The following is a 16,799-nucleotide window of genomic DNA, read 5'->3' as shown; positions in this document are numbered from 1 at the left end:
TTTTAAAGAGATCGTTACACTGTTATATTCGTTGAGCTTTCATTCGCGTGTACTTAGAGACACGGGTTCTTAGGAAAGGCGATCGGTTCTTTTTGGGGTATCGTTTACCGTTCGCGATCATTTCGAATAGAGAAGCTACAGTTCCGAATATGTATATTTAGCTTTTAATTTATTAGTTGTATAAATATCGCATGGCAGCATAATCCGGATGTATAAAATACGAGAGAGTCCATACGTAATTGGCATAAAAGGGTGGAACGCTGAAAGGGGTTCACGCTATTCGTGAAAAATTCCACGAATAGCGTGATTACTACATTATACGATCTGCCACACGTTTCAGTCGCTGCTCGAAATCATTTTTTAAGCTGTCCATCTCGAAATGAAGCGTGTGTAGTACATGGTATATCGTTTAAACGGTTCCTCGCATCGATATTCGCGATGATATATTTTTGGTCTCAGCCACGTCTTCGTAAACTGCAGTCTCGAAATGCACAGTATCTTCTGGGACAATTAAACAGTGCGGCAATTAACCACTAATTATATTACGATGTTAATAATATATAGTGAAATGTCTTCGTATTTTGTAAATATGGAATTGCTTCCAGACAATCAGAGAGCTGGTTAATTGATTAAAACGAACGCCCGCGATATTATTCATTTCTAATCGTTAATTGAGTTGATTGAGTCAAGGTAGAGAATGATCAAATTATTTCGTTAAGAGAATCCGATAATAACTTCCAATCGTTTTCGTTACCGTCAACGTTCTTCTATGCCATTACGTCTGCGCTCTTGTCCAACTCTCTATAATCCACTAGAAACTTCTAATCGACCGTGTATGTACAATATTGTAAATTTAAAGTTACGTGTCACTCCGTAATTGATTTTGTTCCGCCGAAGAAGAAGTTCGCAGCCACGACTCGCCGTTTCAAACTGGAGAACAAGTGCTTTGGGTTATGGAGGGTTAATTGCGCGCACCCCGTAAGTGAATGTTGTATAATTGTGTATATACGTGCAATAATGGACGAAATACCGATACGAATCAAGCATACACGAGGTGATTTTAATCAGGCAGCTGTCGACTATCGTTCCTTCGACGTTACTACGAATTCCACAAGAGGAGGCACAGTATCAATGAGATCGAGAAAAAAACGCAACGCAAAAAGAGAAGTCGCTGTCGAACCTAACGGAGAACCTTTCAACAAATTAGGAGTAACAATTATATTTTATACGAGTCTACTAGACGCGCGCTTCGCGATGCTTCGCAACTTTCGAAGAACGCCACGGAACGTCTCGGTTCAATTTCTGCCTTCGAAAGAATCTTAAAAAAAAAAGAACAGACGATCGGGAATCGAGAAGCTTGGATTTGGTCTCGAAACGTAAAATCTTTAATATTTTAATATTTACAACATTCAACCGAAGAACCTTGCTCCACGATGAGGAGAAAAGGTATAAAGCTTGAAAGAAACTTTCGAGGTAAAAACGAGCGGACTCCATCGAGTTCGGAAATCCTAAGAAACGAAAGTACATCCCGACTATACGTATACACGGGTATGTCGTAGTACAATCGACGAAGAGGTACAATTACAAAATAAATGAAAACTGTAGAAGAAAGTATTTTTCGATCGCTCGGTTGGCTCTTCGAGAGATATGATTTCTAACGTGGGAATAGAGTGCTGATCGAACAGTTAGTTTGAATTGCGTTGCACAGTGTTATTGTTCGACGATGACATCGTAGAAACGAACAAAACTTGCGAATGATAGCGATGAATGAGATTTGTAGAGCGATAGGTGAAAATGAAACGAGGCTCGAAACGAAAGTACACACATCGGGTTATAAGTAGCCTGTGCATCAGGATCGTTTCTACGGATGTACGCGAGATTCTAGATTGAAATCGGGAATGTGCATGGCGGACATCGACATTGAACGATAACATCGCGTAACGTAATTTAAATGGCAAAGGAAACGTGTCTTATACTAATTAATCGCTGGTACCACTGCATTCAAGATTATTTCGCTCGTAAACCAGCCGAAGCGATGAAAACATTCCACGCTTCTTACATTTCTCATTTATCTTCATTTTTACGAGCAACCACCTCGTTCCCGTCTTGATAGTACTACGATCTACCAGGCAACCTGTATTGGGTTCTTAAAATAAGAGTCAATTATTCTAATCAGCGTGGACGGCTGTTGGTGGTAGTAAAGTGAGAGGGAAACGAATGGTATAAACACGTGGATACCACGCAGAATTTTGGATGTGTTTCGATTCGTTCAGGTGTGAAAAGTATCTTCCAAGATGTACAATACTTCAGACGACACGGCTGGACAGCCGAACTTCCGGTATTACCGTAACATTATTTCGCTTCGCGACGATCGGACATTCTTTCAAAAGCGTCTCGCGGGTATTTTTATTGCCGAGATTTCTTCGTCCCCGTTGGAAGATCGATTTCCAAGGACGCGAGAATATCGCGCGGAGGAGTCAGAATTTGAAGGATCGCATCACGGGAAATTTAATTTTGTAAATGATAATCGTTTCGATGGTGATTAACGTGAACGTAAGTAGTTAAGGGCGTATCGACGGGCTAACAACGTGATTATCATCGAGTACTTAATAGCTTGATAGAAACGATTTTTGATGTTCGTGTTGTGATCGGTGGTAGGAGTAAATTTAATGCTGCGAATCGTCGTGTGCGGTTTCCGTATGACAATAATAAACTATATTTTACGCGCTATGAATGAGATAAATATTAGCCCGGGAGAATTAAATATACACGGTAATTTCGGTCAATGATTTCTCGCAGTTTCGGATTTTCCATTTCAGAAACGTACATTTCAATCTATCAACAATGAAACATCAGTTTTATCCCGCTGCACTTCAAGAGCAAATGTTTCCCTTCCGTTTCGTTATTGTTCAACAAACTTTGCTTATACTATTGTTTAATATAGAACACAGAATTAAGTAGACATTATCAGTCAGTGATTTTCTTTGACTAACTTCTATTTTTATATGTTGCTTATTATATACGAATGAATTTTAATAATTTGACACAACAATCGGATTTATCCTGGATAAGGTGATACCTCAAACACAGAATACGAACGAAATAATACGTAGACTATACAAAACTGACCGAACGTCTTCGTTTCCTGTAAATATTTATTAATTAGGACAACTAAAGTACGTAAATCTTTTATCTTCATCAGACGAGTGTTTCCTTAATTTTATCCGTGACTACGATTTAATTTACTTCCCACAAGAAGTAATTAAAATCCAACTAAATTCTTGTGTCCCAATACAAATTAGAATTCTACTTCGTTATTTATTATGTTCCTCGGCATACTTGACACTACGATGTTCTTTGTACTTAATGAAAGTCTTTCAACGCAATTTTTACAAAATTGAAGATCCTCTGTTACACGTATGAGAGTGAAAATCTGTTTAACTTCTGACTCGTAGAACCTAAGACGCTAGATGCTTACGTCGACTATCGAAATCGTGTTGTTCATTTCAAAGCTTGACTACTTTCGAATGGAGAAAAAAAGAAAAAGGAGAAACTTTTCGTCCACGATCGGATCTCGGTAACTGTCCAGCGGTGGCTCGGTCCACCATATTGTTAATATATCTATTGTAAATGTTTGTATGTAAAATGTAAAATGTATCTTTGCTTGAAATGGCGACATATCCTAAGTTATAGAGTTCTGAGATAAGAAGAACGGGATGTAAGGTGCGAAGGGCCCGACGTGTCCACAACTTCACGCCATTTCATTCTTTCCCGCCTGTCGATCTCTTTCATCTCTCGAACAGTGCTCGAAAGATCCTGTTAGAGAAGGGGCAAGAAGGATCTCTCGTAAAAAGTCTTTTGTGCAATGAGAAAACTAGAGAAAAAAAAAGAAGAAACTGAAAAGAAAAAAAAAAAAGATGAAAAAGCGACGAGAGGGAAGAGAATCGGCGTTGAAAACGGTGTTCAGGGCTTGCCACGTACATTTATGTACACATATACATAATATATTGTATAAGTAATTGCAACTACTATGAACCATTATATGCGACATTGAAATTTGTATATCATGGATGAATTAAAAGAGGAGAATATCCTGAATAAGAAATTCAAGATCGTTATTCATATCGAACGAATTTTTGTTAACGAGAATAGAAAAAAAAGAGAGAAAGCTACGTCGAGTGGTTGACAAATTCGACTAGCACTGACAACGGGACGCACACGCTGACTTGATTTTCTTTTTTTATTTATGGGAGAATCAGGTATGTGCCAATGAAGCATGCTTCTATCGAGTTTTTAAGTGGATGGCGAGTAACGGACGTGTACAACGTGTAGCGCTGGTCGATTTGCATGTTTAGTACATTTATATAGTTATGTGGCCGTAATTAAATCGTCGCATGATCGATGGCTCGATTGGAAAATGGAAAAAAGCCTAGATGTGCAATTGGAGTCTTTTCGTAGAATTATTTGTGACTAGAGCGAATTGTATCGTTGGAGGAAAGGGGATAGTAAATCTATAAAAATGCAAATGTTCGTTTGTCTCTGTCGTACAAGGCTTGAAAATAAATTTACTATCCTTTTGAAAAATCCTGACCAAGTAGATTTAGGCATCCGCTCGTAACGAATCGAACGGGTAACTGAATGTTAATTAAGGGATCTGAAAAGATTCGGGCGCAAGAAGACGAAACAGGCTGCACAGGTAGTGGAACTGTTAAAAGTTAACAGAGAAATAGATTTTAATTTAACTTTCGTGTGTACGCAAACTTTTCTGCTTGCACTTCATGAATAATTCAGTGAACTTTAATGTGAACTCTGGGAAGGGCTTTATAATGCCAACATTTGAATAATAAAGATATTTAGTAGTTTGTCTGCTTAAGCAGCATTATCTAACGGTTAACAAAACTTCGCGCATACGTACAAGAACTATGTATATTAATAATTCCAAGTTCTCAATTCTTTGCCATCGTAATTGAATTACGTTCTAGAACTGGATTATGAGCATAGCATAATATGTAGATGTTCTCCTAGAGGTGCATTACGATTATGTAATAGTTACTTTGTAGATAAAACAATGGAACACTTCTTTCTAAACTTCGTTCGCAAGAAGTTGTTTTTTAAAACGTCTCGCTGTTGCACAATTTTGCATACGATCTTCGCTGCACAAAATGAATGTATCGCCAAAATACTGTACTTTATTTTTCAGTGTCTTGTCCTGCATGCTATAAAATGATATGTAAATAATTAAATGTTTTCTTTCCGTTTATTTAAAATAATTCGAGTTCTTCATTGAACTTTCTTGATTGCACTTTATATTTATGCGACTTGCACACAATAACACAAGACTAATTTTCACCAAATGTATTTGCAATTCTGATACGATTCTTTTAGTAATTTCCCTTTTTTCACGTCTCTGTAACCACGTAGCGAGATCATGAATAATTAGTTGAATAATTATTAGGATAAACTACGTGCTGGTCAAAATAATATGCATTCTGTATATTGGTATCTGAACGAGTGTGTGTGTGTGTGTTTCTCTTTTTTATTTTGTTCACTAAATAATATTTTTCCCTTCAAAACTTAAATATTTAATCTAAATTCCATTTCGATTATAGCATTGCTTTATTAATGTTTAACAATCAATGCTACTATTACGATTGTCTCTTTCTTCTTACGTATCCTTTTGTTTCTACTTTTTTTTCACGTTTCTTTTTCCTAGAGTGGAACAAAAGTTAATCTCTCTACCCATCTCGAGTGTCCTACCTCTACATAAAAGTTCAGTTGCCTTTAATGCGAACAAGAAAGTATCTCCTTCGCGCAGACATTTTTTGTTTAAAAATTTCAATATTATTTTCTTCGCCCCCTCTTTCTCCCTCTATCAATCAACTGTAATACCTTGATTGTTACGAAATTTCAATCGCATGTAAAATACCCATCGATCGACACAGGGGTTGTTCACGATCACGTGTAGTCTACAGAAATAATGCCCTGACTGTAATATTATACGAGCAATTTGTACTATATGAAACGAACCGAATTTTCGAAAGAAAAGCCTGGAAATCGGTCGCGTCGAGAGAAAAGATGATCGTGCCGCTTATCCAGGAGATCAAAATTGAATTCTCGTCAATGGAGTGAAATGAAAAGGTTACTCGTCCTAAAGTGTCACGTATCGCTTTATCCTTCTACTCCATAGCAGGATCCGAAAACGTATTTAGGTACTTGGGCTCTCCATGGGCGAGTTGCGGTGCGGATTTTCTCAGACCAGCCAACTACCATCACCAACCACATCCACATCCACAACCACACATCTACAACCAATTAAAAATAAAAAGACCTATCCCTGATCGCTTCACCAGCACGGTGAGTCTTACTTCTCTATCGTTCTACAATGTTCCTATTTGTATCCTTTTTTGGCTTTAAACGCTGTAATTTTGAATTGAGTGTCCTGAATCGTAGCCAACGTACTGCATAATATTAGTAACAACAGTATTAACCCTGTATTGCATTTTTTTTTTCATTAGAGGTAATATATGAAATGTAATCGACCTGTTAGATTGAGTAGTACTAACGTTTCTTTCATTATTCTTTTTTCTTCCGATCAATTATTAATGAATACGTATAAGCGATAGAAAACAAAATCTAAAATGCAAATTTGGTATTCATTTATTAATTTTCGATATTATTAATCGAATAGAGTTCATTTTATTCTTGTGCAGTGCTTAAAATGGTTCCTCTTGGAATAATGTACGAATTACGTGTATTATTATCTTTCACGATTGGGGGAAAGGTTATGGTGTTTCATATGTGCTTTGTTGCTTGCTCAATTATGAGAATGAAATGGAAATTTCGGTTTCAAAATCTATAGTCTTATTCAACAGTAACCTAATAAAAAGTCATTATGAGTTATCATTTTCTTATGTTATAAAATCACAAGCATTCTTCTTTCAGTATAATTATTCCACGTATTTCATACTTACTACTTTTTATTGTGCACTTAAATCTCTTAAATTAAACAGCAAACATATGCTTCAGCATGCACCATAAATCTGTATTCTATAACTTTTGTAAGTAACAGCTAGAAAAAGTGAATGGTTTTCGATTTCATCCTCCTTGCTTATTTTTTTTTTAAGTTAGACCGCAAATAGTAACGTGTACTTCGAACATTCACCAAAGTGTTTACCGTATTTACGACCGATCGATTTTTTATTCACAAAACCCTAATGTATACAGTGAATGTAATATTTATTTTTTATTATTATTACATTAATGATCGCTTATATATATATATTGCATATCATATGTATCTAGTCATAGCGAAAATTGATGTTCAACTAAAAATATCCATGTTTTAACATAAGCTATAATTTAATAGCTTACACGAGTACAATGTATTGAAACCACGAACACAGTACAGTACATTAAATATTCACGAGTAACGTATGGATGACAATTAAAAATTGGAACGTTATCGTCGGTGATAATTCAGATACCGTATCGCACGGAATCAGATGCTCCTGACTTCCAGGACCATCGATTACAACAGTTATTCAAATTACTCGGTCGCTCCTCGTAAAGCATAGGTTTACCAATATTGGCATCAACTTCATCAAGGTGTGCTCTAAACATGCCTCTCGTCTTAGGACTGTTCGAAACTTGCTCCTCACGGACAGACTACTTGAAAATGCAAGTTACATTGCAAGATAATCTGAAAACTTCGCACACCGACCGCAAGGCCCCGGTGAATTATAAATTGTTTATGCATGGTCCGACAGTTTGACAACAAACTTGCGCTCCCAGCAACGCAAAACTAAACTCACGTCGACAGCGTAACAGCGCATCGTGTATCGAAAAGTGAATTGCACCTGCGTCGCGACGTCCAGACTGAGATGGGCCACGACGAACGAATCCGTCATTGTCATCCGTATGTCTTCGAGGCTATTTTGTACAACACACTACAGAAAACACGTAAACTAAAAGAGAAACGAACAACACATCGGAACATACGATCGCATGCGACAGGGCGAGAAGAAGAGCATCAAAGATGTATGTAATTTTTCAGAATGCAAGCTGAACTGGTACTACTACGAAGGGAACTGCGTGTACGAGTGCCCAGCCAAGACCTACGGGGTTTCCGACGAGACGAAGGCAGTCTGCTCCAACTGCCATTACTCCTGCCTAACTTGTTCAGGACCCTCGAATACCGAGTGCACCAGTTGCCACGAGGACGCGGAAATCTCGACGAATCTGAACGAATCCGTGTGCGTACTACGAGAGGTTTCGTGGACGATGCAGTCCACCCTGTGGTACTACAGGATGACCATTTTGTTCTCCGTGAACGCGGCCATTTTCCTCGTTCTGACCATTTACGCGGCGGCCAAATGGTATTTACGGAAAAGGAACACGCTGATGTACAGATACAACAAAGTTTCCTTCTCGAGCAACTGGGACGCGCACAAAGATATCGACAGGTTGCAGGAAAATGCCTATGTATCTGATAGCGAGTAAAGGAGACGTGCTACTTGAACTAGCGGTCGATGCGGGCTGGTCTATGGATGGAGAAATCCGGTGTCATTGATCTACGGGGATGGGTACGGAGGAAGGAAGAGAAATTTCGGGAACTGCATGCTTGAGAGGTTTTCTGGAATTCTAGGCGGATACTTCCTCGATTCGAATGCCAACGGATAACGGAACGGGGCGAGAGCGGAGCGTGTGATATCAAGCGCAGTGATAACTGGCTGTCGTGAAATCTTTCCATCATTCCTTTTTGTCTTTCTATTTTTTCATTCAATGATTTTAGGTACGAACAGATCTACCAGTGACGTTTGTAACATTGTAACAGTATTTTTAAGAATGATGATAATCCTCGGGAGGATGCCGTCCTTTTCTTTAACACATTCCAATTCGCGACCGCGAATTAACTTGTTTGTGATTTCCCAGTGAGCATTATACGGACGCAGATGAACCATCGATCAAGTGCACCCGAATATCTTTACGAGCAATTCTCACTGGTATAGTCGAGTAAAAGTAGCGCGGAATTAACGTTATTGAAATAGGCTTATTTGTTAATGTTTCTGTTATTTATAACGTCATTTCATTATATTTAACCAAATTGTGTTTCTGTAGAAATGTAAGTCCTCTAGCGGAGTAAAATGTTGAACTCTCTAATTTAGATTTGGCGGTCTAGAGTATCAGAATCATAATTGATTGCGATACGGAGGATTGTATCGCGATGGAAATACGCTTACTAAGTTGGGCTTCTCAGCTAACTAACAATTAATAGTTAATTGTAAAGTACACGTAGTTAATTTTGCATCGCCGATATACGGAGAGGAACTAAATTATGCTACCTAGTGTCCTGTGCTCGTCGATAATCAAAATTAGAATAATTAAATTATGTTCTGTAACTAACTGCAACACAATTTGCGCTGTCCGAGTTCCTAACTGCATAGAGCACGTTGTAATTTATATACCAGTGAAATTACTATCCGATACTATTTATGTACGTTACGTTAAAACATACGAAACGCAATAAAGTATAAACAGCATTTCCTAACAACCAAAGACTTCACACCGTGGCACGATTGCTCAGTTAGAGTAACTAATAACATCAGAAATTAAATAACATGCGAATGTTTAACATATTTTCTATAATACGTTCTGTAAGTTTGATAAACAATTATTATACTGCACAAAAATTAACAATTTGCAAATCTAGCAATTTTTGTGTACACGTGCCGTTCGAAGTACGTGAACAAATTTTTATGTCAATTATTTTTGTTAATATTGTAAAACAATTGAGATATTAAATAAGAGTATCATTAAAATTGAAGACAATCCTGTCACTATCCCACCTTCTGAAAATTATAAACAATTATTTTTATTTTTATGATATGTCGCGTTAAAGCACACTATTCTATGGTGATATTACATTAAAATATAATAAATTCACAACAAGTCAATCGATAATCTTTATTTTCGTACGATCAATGACTGTAAACATTTTTCTTTACAGCTTAGCCGTGTCATGGAACAACCAATATGCAACAAACACTATCCATAACAACAGTAACACATAATGGTTCGAGTATTTTATTATACATAGTTGCACACATTTAGTAGTAAGGGCACAATTAATACTTAAATAAACACTATTGCACATACAGAGTTCTTTAATATTTGTTTCTTCAATGATTAATTTTAATTTGCAATTTAATATTTTAATATATATAGATTTATTATTACATTTGTTGCACACGTTACGTGTCAAATATCATAACTGAATTTACAGCTATGGAATTTAACAAACTGCAATTAACTCTCGAAAAATATTTTTTCAAGCTGAAATTGATTCCCGTTAATAAATATAACGTTAATTAAAGGATTTCAGTAATTGACGTTGCAAAATCTATCGTATGAGCCAAGTCCAATAGCCAAATGGTCAATAATGAATGCGATCCACTGAAACACGTCGTTATAACAGCGTGTCCGCATATCGCAGCGCAATGACAGATGAATAAAGACCGTACAGTCAAATTAATTGGCGATAATTAGCAAACTGTTGCGAGCGGCCTTCTCAGTTTGACCACGCTCTTGCCTGCATTTCGTAAACCGCGATATTGCTAGCAATATGTCGTGCATAAATTATTTGCATCCGGTGTCTCACTGGAAATATTTCCATTTAACCATGAAATTGATGAAAAATTTATAAAGCTTTTAATTAATTTGCTTGATATTCCTAGTGTCAATTTTTATTTTTATTTCCGCCTGCCTTTCGTTCGCTTTTGGTCTGATAAAAAGAACTGCAAGGCAGACAAAGTCTACGTTCGTGGAAATTAACAATATTATTAATTTTCTAGTACATCGTTGCTCCCAATCTAAAGTAAACTAATATATATTCATCTAATTTCGCTTAATATAATATCGTTATGTACATTGCTATATAATTTATCCCATGTTAATATACGTACGCTGTAAGGATGACTGTCTGACTACATATTGGGCTTTTCCACTGTGGCACAACTGTGATTGGTCCCAGCGAAACATATTGAACATTTCATTGGTGTAAATGAAGCAATTCATTGATGAATATAATTTCCCCTCAGTATCATTCCTAAAAACTGCAAACTATGTTTATAATTAATTTATTAATTACAAAATTAATGAAATTCCTAGGTAAACATTAACCCAACGAATAAATCCTTCTACGGCTGCATCCTCTTCCTTTTTATCACGTTCATCACACAAATAATTTAACATGTCGAAAATAATTGTGCCAAAATAGGAAAACAATCGGCAAGTGCAATGTCCCGAAGTTATTTCCAACATTCTTACATGAGTCCAGCGAGCGATCAGATTTTCGACTTCCACTCAGCGAAATCGAACGTGTCGATCGGTGTGCAACAACTTCCAGAACGAAATCTCGTTACCCCCGTATCGTCGCCTCGAAATAAACTGTACGAACGAGAGATTCGAAACGGGCAACCGTATATATATTCTCGCTTGCCGGCGATGATGCACCTTCTGCCTTCTGGAATTTGGTTTCGTGCCAAACGTCCATGTACTCGGAGACGACTCCGAGTATTTACTCTCTTCTTATTTCATGTCGAGTTTCGGATCGGGAGAGAACAGACGAGAGCAGGGGGAGCTGTATGCGAGGACGAGTCAAAGGGGACGAGGAAAGAAGGAGACTCCCTGGTGAATTGCCGAGCTCTAAAGCTACCAGGACGTGTAGGCCCTTCATTTGTTTCGCCACCTATGAGTAACTTCTCTACGTGCTGAAAGTCACCGAGCTACGAAATATTATGCGCATACAAAACCATCCCGTCGAGTGTACAGCGAAGACTGTCGTGACCAGCTTTCGAAAATTCTGCCAGCTTCCCGTTACGTTTTCCATCACGTTCCGTCATAAGCTTCGGCTTATGAGTTTTTTAATGGAATAAAAAAATGAAGCGATAGAAAGTTTAAAGCCTCTGCTTAATCTCCCTCTCTCTCCCTTTTAAGCCTTGAAAAATGTATGCATAAAACATTAATTCGTCTACTCTTTCGTTGTTCACCGATATTGTTGTACGTTCACACGTTATTTATTTTATAGTTTTAATTCGCCAAGTTATTCACCCTCGCGCTCATATTTCAAACGGGATCTACCACTTGGGTGAACAAAAACCGGTCGGTAATACAACATTAATCATTGATAAATGTTCTCAGATGTCAAAGCGTGTAATAAATGTTGCTTCGTTTACCTTTTGTCTTCCTTTCATATGGTCTGCTCCATAAAACTTATCGATTGCCATTAACTACGTCGTATTTCATCGTCCGGAATAACATACCGCCGCTACTTCGGGGGAGTACAAACGAAATGTAATCGAACACATCGAAAATCAATTTTTAACCATGCCCGTCGGTATGTTATAAACAATGGAGATCCATCGCAGGTGCAACGATTCATTTAATTATCTCTCGTTACAATTTCACTAAACTCGACGCTCAGTTTTTAATGCCTCTTTAATATCGTAAATAACATGAAAAACCTTTTAAATAAAAATAACTCGCTGTCCGCACATCTCGTAAACAACTTCACTCGCGAAAGAATCATCGCAAACCATCTTGTACCAAATAAGTTTCGTATGACAAATTCTTCTCGTACCTTCACAGTTGACATATTCAAAGAATATTCAAGGAGGTGATTTTTACCGGTCCGCCCTGCATAATGTACGAATAAATCTACCCTTAGCAAGTTTCTGTTGGCACGAGGGAAGTACCACCTTGAAAGTTATCCCGAGGAAAGTGAACATTACCGCTCTGAGGCGCCCGTAATGGCGGAAAGAAGAAGGAGCAGACGGTAATGGAACAATAGGAGTCGCGGGTGTAGAATGCCATCCGAGTGTTCGATGTACGCATTGAATGCAACGAAATAACCGTACGTGTGTGCTCGTCCGTTTCAACGATCCCACCAGCTTCGAATATCGGATAAGGTTATAACGGAAATGGAAACGAAGTTTCACCAAATTCGCAATTCTCATGCCGCGAAACTGTGAAACTGCAAGGCTGCCGCGATCCTTGCGCGACGCAACGATAATTCAGTACATCGAACATTTGTATGCGACTTCTGTCGTTCTCTTAAACTTCTCTTAAACATAAACGATCCTATTCCTTAAAATTGTACCGTCGAATTAGAAGAAACACAGAATTACATGGATTTTATTGCACTGTTATCTGTAAACAGCCACGCTCAAAGATAATCCATCGATTAATCTCGCGAGGAAGGATCAAGCATAAGATCAGACGAATTTGAATACCTCACTGGTACCTAGCTCGATCTTGATCTACTCTCTAACCGGTTAAAATCTAATAAATCGAATTGAAATCTATTCCCAGCTCACGTTCGTCCCTTTATGCATCCCAACTGTGATTGGAATTCTAATCTCATAGATAGCAGCGTCCCTATATATCATTATATCCTTCGATTCGCCCCAAAATGAACTAAATTCAGGATCTCCTTTATTAGTTAAGAAATTAGTATTCCACCTCTACGAATCTCGTTCACACGAAAGAATGTTCGTAAAAAAATAATACTTTCACACAGATTACCTGAGACATGCAATAAACATAATGCAAAATTGAACAAACAATTTCCGCGTTGCGAGCAAACATGATGGTATCGGCGAGGGTTGCACTCGCGTGCTGGGGAATGATTGTTTTCGTTTCCTGGACTCCGCCCTGATATCTCCCAAATGGCAGAGGGTGAGAAGCAGCGTGTGCAAAGAGAAGGGTGCAGGGTGGAGGTTGATGTTAACGTTGAGTTATTCAATAGGACGCGGAGAACATTGGTATACCTACTGTAAGGCGGTTCCCAGAGGACTCGTATCGTTTCATCCAGATCCCCAAGTTTTCTAGCTCCGTCGTATTGTGACCTTGGAGTGTAGTTTGCGAATTTCTCATGCTGATATCCGTACTTATTGAACGGAACATCTCGCAGCGTCGTCGATGGTACAACTTCGCTACTGTAACAAATTGAAGTTATCAATTGATTTTCTCAATGTAATTAACATGTCTCGAGCAAAATAATTCTGCTCGATTGACAGATCTGGAAACGGAACGAATTAAATGCACGACTCAGGTCTTTTCGAGCAAGATCCATCCTGTCTCGCAATCCACCCTTCGAAGTCGTTCTTCGCTGCGTGGCCGTAAAAAGAGGCAATGTCAGACAGCCGCCGGCGAAAATCCGATGTCGACGTTTCCCAAGAAATACGAATGCAGCCTTTGGTGGGCTACAAATGAATGGAAGAGAGTCTGAAGCTAGGTAAGGTCAAAAGGGTCCTTTCGGGCTAACTGAGTACATATAAATAAGTGAGGGATTCTACACTTGAACCGAATGGCGCCTGTGTTTGCGTTAACGTCTAGAACGCTGACGCTCCAAGTGCAAACCTCGCGGACACACCTAAAAACAAAATTTACATAAATTAGTTACAATCCACATGAAAAAAAGGTCAGCTTGCAAGTAATAGATTGGTTCCGTTCTTTCGAACATTCCCATCAAAATACTATTAGCTCGTGCGGTAGACACATTTGAGAAATTACACTGTCACGTTCCATTTGATGATTTTCCCTCCCGTTAACCAATTACGAGCCGGTTTGTCTAAGATATATATTTTTGGGGGATGATTAATCGCTGTCGGATGCAGAGGAATCCAGCGGGTCGGTTAATAATTGTCACGCTCGCGCTAGGCAAATGAAAAATCCGCCGCGCGTGACGGGAAGTTTAATAAATTCGGAACTTTCGAAATGACACGGGACACGTGTGTAACTACGTATACCGAGCAATTCCAGTAATGGCACCGGAGTCCAAAGTATAACAGTTTGAACACAAAATTGAACATCCCGGTCATGGGCCAACGGTCTTTAATTGATAGTGTTTCATTTGTAACGAAAATCTCCTCTGCTGCTTCGTCTACGACTCTATGAAATCTTCTCTCAGACGATCTGCGACCTTCTTTCGTTCCCTCCGTTTTTTCCCTGTTCCATCAAAGTCAGCCTCGCAGTTCTTTAATTATGGAACAACTAATCGATCAGAAAATTATCTGTTACAGAAGATGAACCTTAAGATCTTGAACAAAAATTGATCTTAATGGAAAATTGATTTGTTTCGTAAAACTAATAATAGAATTAGAACGATATTTTTCCAGTTAAATATGCATCAAGTGAGAGGAAACTGGTTCGACAAAGAACAATTTAGAATCGGATGAAAGATATCTACGGATAGGTACCAGGGCAGAGTTGGCGTCTGATATGTTAATTAGAACCCAGTATGGAAATCAGGCGTAAGATCGTATCGACGGCGGTTGCTTAAGGAATGACTTGTAATTGACCTCGAAAGCAACCGGCATCCGGATGATACTCATCGTGGCATCGATTGTACATATATGTAATGACACTTTGCATTATGAAGCGCAGGCCGTGACCGTATTCTTCTGTGCCTCTCCAAAGGAGGAAGCTGAAAGCGGTGCACCAGTGGAAGACAATCGAGCAGCTGTGCCTCTGTGAAGCCCGCCACCGCACCCGTGGAAATGTAGTTTGAATTTAAACGCTTACTTTGTGGATAAAGTCGAGGAACTTCCCCCTATATCCTAAGGGGAAACTTTTTAGTCATGACTAATCTCGATGTCTGTCACTTTATTACTTTCATCCACGTAAAACCGCTTGCCCCTTTAAACTCGATTAACTGCTATCGCGGTTATCATCGTGATACTGTTAAACAGTTTTTTGAACAGGTATTTTTACAACCACGTTGATACTCTCGCGTGTACAGCACGGATCAAACGAAATTCACGCAGCTTGTCCTTTGATCTCCCATGCGACGATGCTTACAGCGTTTGTATAACACGAAGTGACCGCAACAACCCGCATTCACGTTGCAGATTCGATCGGTTGTAATTCTACATTAACGACCAGAGTTTTTGCCGTTTGATGCAGTGTAAATTTCGAATCGATAGAAAAATTACCTGGATAAAAGCTGGGAAATACGTACGATACTCGAAACGGGCAATTTTCATTTCAAATCAGTCTCCACCCCCGTTCCGGACACGTGAATAAACGTAGAGGGAATTATAAAATTGAGTATGTAAAAAGAATACCGCGAACAGCACCTAAATTGGAAAGTAAATCAGAAAACTTTAAGAAAAGAGATGGTTCTACTCGGTTTTACTTCTCTTTTGTCTGGATAACCTGCATTCAGAATCGAACCGCCCCTTTAAAATCGCATTATGATTTAGTGCCGGCACCCGCCAATGCTTACGTTCGATAAATCCACCCCTCCCGTTCCATTAACTCCTTTTTCACCGGCATCGCGAGAAAGAAAATACGGTGTACCTGCCTCGGACGACGGAAAAACCCTTATAAATATGAAATTTACATTTCGTAAGATCCAAAGAAAATTAAAGAACAATCTACAAGTGGTATAAAAAGAATCGAAGAATTCGCTTACGAGTTTCCCAATAAATTCGAAAGTATTTAACAGGAAAAATTACAAAAGGAACATCCGCTGATTTCGACTAGGAATGCGCACACAGAGCCACGTTTAAATTCTAAAGAAACTTTCCCCGGTAATGAATCAGAAAGTTTGAAATCTCCACGAATCTTCGTGAATATCTTTATGGGCAATCAATGTCGTATAAACATTATTCAAGTGCTCCGTTGATTCAAAGCGGTGATGCAAGAAGACGAGATATTCCGGATGAACGAGCGAAACCCTCGCTGGGAACTTGCAGAAATTATTCCGTCGTCTTCCAGCACGATATGCGTGTGAAAGC

The 16,799-nt window shown here is 38.6% G+C and overlaps 1 protein-coding gene across 2 annotated transcripts in view; it reads left to right on the top strand.

Moving 5' to 3' along the window:
* Window positions 1-9,011, top strand: part of LOC143422921 (furin-like protease 1) — a 167,524-nt gene extending 158,513 nt beyond the window's left edge. For both annotated transcript variants that reach the window (XM_076893901.1, XM_076893900.1), the window contains one exon: window positions 8,054-9,011. In XM_076893901.1, coding sequence (XP_076750016.1) covers window positions 8,054-8,499 — 446 coding nt within the window. In that variant the 3' untranslated portion in view covers window positions 8,500-9,011. The remainder of the gene's footprint in view (window positions 1-8,053) is intronic.
* Window positions 9,012-16,799: the final 7,788 nt, after the last annotated feature.

The sequence above is a fragment of the Xylocopa sonorina genome, chromosome 4 (genome assembly GCF_050948175.1).
Source record: "Xylocopa sonorina isolate GNS202 chromosome 4, iyXylSono1_principal, whole genome shotgun sequence".
NCBI classification, from domain to species: Eukaryota; Metazoa; Arthropoda; class Insecta; order Hymenoptera; family Apidae; genus Xylocopa; species Xylocopa sonorina.
This window is presented reverse-complemented; position numbering and strand designations above follow the sequence as displayed.